This window comes from Macadamia integrifolia, chromosome 12 (genome assembly GCF_013358625.1).
Source record: "Macadamia integrifolia cultivar HAES 741 chromosome 12, SCU_Mint_v3, whole genome shotgun sequence".
NCBI lineage: Eukaryota > Viridiplantae > Streptophyta > Magnoliopsida > Proteales > Proteaceae > Macadamia > Macadamia integrifolia.
Genome location: NC_056568.1, coordinates 20543817 through 20546282, shown reverse-complemented (window position 1 = coordinate 20546282; position 2466 = coordinate 20543817). Strand labels below are relative to the sequence as shown.

At 41.2% G+C, this 2466-nt stretch overlaps 1 protein-coding gene across 1 annotated transcript; it reads left to right on the top strand.

Moving 5' to 3' along the window:
* Positions 1-522: 522 nt before the first annotated feature.
* On the top strand, positions 523-2107 carry LOC122058232. Its single transcript, XM_042620819.1, has one exon. The coding sequence runs from the start codon at positions 754-756 to the stop codon at positions 1726-1728; it is 975 nt and encodes a 324-aa protein (XP_042476753.1). The 5' UTR covers positions 523-753; the 3' UTR covers positions 1729-2107.
* Positions 2108-2466: the final 359 nt, after the last annotated feature.

Genomic DNA, 2466 nt, shown 5'->3' with positions numbered 1-2466 from the left:
ATAGTGAATCACACCCTATCTATGGACAGTTGCACTACAGCCTCATCTACCGAATCATAGTGTATTCATTGTTTGTCATTCTATTGTGAATTTTTAATACTAGAGGTCGCGAGAGGTCAAGTTCCCTTATGAGAACCATTCTCGTACTAGGTTAATCAGCACATATGAAATCCACTCAACAATCAACTAGTGGATTTCAACAGTGTGAATCAGCCATAGTTTCAAGTATCAATATTATATCAGATATATTAGACACATTGTATCGGTATACACTGAGGCCAATCCTCAATCCTTGATCAATCTAGATTGATTTTGTAGGGGTATAATAATAATAAAAAAAAAAATTATACTTTAGAAAAAAAAAAAACCAAGGACAAAACTGATTGAGAGTTGTTCATCCGATTTGATCCTACCTGATCTGGATTGATATTAATATCTTTAGATTTCAATCCGATATCAATATCATCTTTTAAATTCATAAGATCAATAAAATGATTTCCATACAAGAACCTAATCCACACTCCACGAATACGAAAATGAACACGCTAATACCATTTTCATACTCATACTGCGCCAACTAGGTAGGACGAAGGCACAAAGGCACCGTAGTCACGTTGAAAATCCCTGAAAAATTTCTCTCCAATTTTTTTTTTCTCTCAATCATTTTAAATATCTTCTTCTATTCTCATCAGTTTCAATTCTCAACGCCTCTATCCATCTCTTTCTCTCTCTCCCTCTCTCTCGCTCTATCTGATGCCTCAAGTCGATCTCGAAACGTTAGTTTGCGGCGGTGACCGAAAAATCGCATGCGAAAGCTTAATTGAGGATCAGCAAAATCCGCCACCGGATAAACCAGATCCTCCGGAGGTTCCACCTGACTTTCCGACGGAATCCTTTCATGAAGAAGACGAACTTGATTGGGCCGATCGAAACGCTATATACTTTGACGAGCGGAAGGACTCCCACAAGGTGAAGTCTAATCCCAGCTCCAATTCAATCTCCAATCCTAATCCCAATCGCAACTCGAACTCGAACTCCAACTCATCGTCTCAGAGGTTCTCCTTGAAATTTACCTCCAACGCGTCCATCATCGGACTCCCAAAGCCACATAAACCCACTTTCGTAAACAGCAAATCCCGGCGACACGGACGGCCACCTCGACCCCGGTTCTTCCCCAAAAAACCATCACGGAGTGGAAAATCCCTCACGTTTACGGAACCTTCATCACCTAAAGTATCGTGTATTGGGAGAGTCAGGTCCAACAAGGGCAGAAACCGCCGTAGCCGAAGTGGCCGGCGTTCTACGGAGATCAATTCCAAACCGGAAAACAAAACCGGATTCTGGTCTTCTTGTTTCAACGCGATTCTGCAGTCGTTCAGTTGCCCGAAAAATGGGTCAGGCGTTGATATCGACGAGCATAAGCGACCAAACGATAATGATTCGGCTTCGCCGTCGCCGCCGCGTTGGAGCTTCGCAGAGCGGGAGCAGAAGATCTCGATGAGTGCACCATTGGGGGATCCGCCAGGGTTGGGAGGGATGAAGCGGTTCGCGTCTGGTCGGAAATCGGAATCGTGGGGTAGCAGTGATTTCGATTTAGAAGAATCGGTGGTGGAATCGGACGCACCGGATCATGAGCAGAACAGTATATGGCATCGTCGGGGTGTGGGCCCACCGAAGAAAATTGATTCCTTACACGACTGGGAATCTGACGGTCCCGCTTCTGTGTGATTTACAAAACAAAGATGAATGAACGGTTGGATTTATCAGAAATCACCATTCTCACTGGTGGGTGGCCACGCTTGGCAGCATTTCACTCATTTAAATCGTTACCCGGTTTTGAGGTAAAATCGAAAACTAGTTTTAACTCAAGTTTTTACCGCTTGTTTTGGGTATTTTTATTGTTCTCGTTTTTTCAAGTAAATGAGTGGGAGAGAATTTTGTAAATACAACGAGGGAAAACAACTACAGTTTGTGAGTGATAGAGGGACGCACCATCATGAGTCTTGTGTTTCTGATTTATTACTTTTTTTTTTAAATACTATATATGTTGTTGTATACTTTTCTCTTGATTCTTCTAATAAAAGATCAGAGATACGTTATGGTGCAATTTTGTTTTTGGTAGAGTTATGGTGGTGTGATTTTTTTTAGTAGAAAAGTTATGGTGTAATTTGATTCAGTGTTAAATTGGGATGTGATTTTCAATTTGATAATAAATCTTGCAAGAGAATGAAAGCTTGGAAGCACCCTCACTTAGCTCCAACGCTTGCATTAGAACCAATCAATATCTCCCTTTCGGTTGAATCTATGGGGTTAGGGAGGCCATTTTATGAGGGAAGAGGATAGAGATTGACATAGGATGTAAGTGCGGGTTTTGAACATGGAATTTTCTTCCTTATAGTTTTTAATTGAAATTTTTGTTAGAAAAATCTTGTAGATTGTAAATACATTTTCCCCCTTTATTCTTTT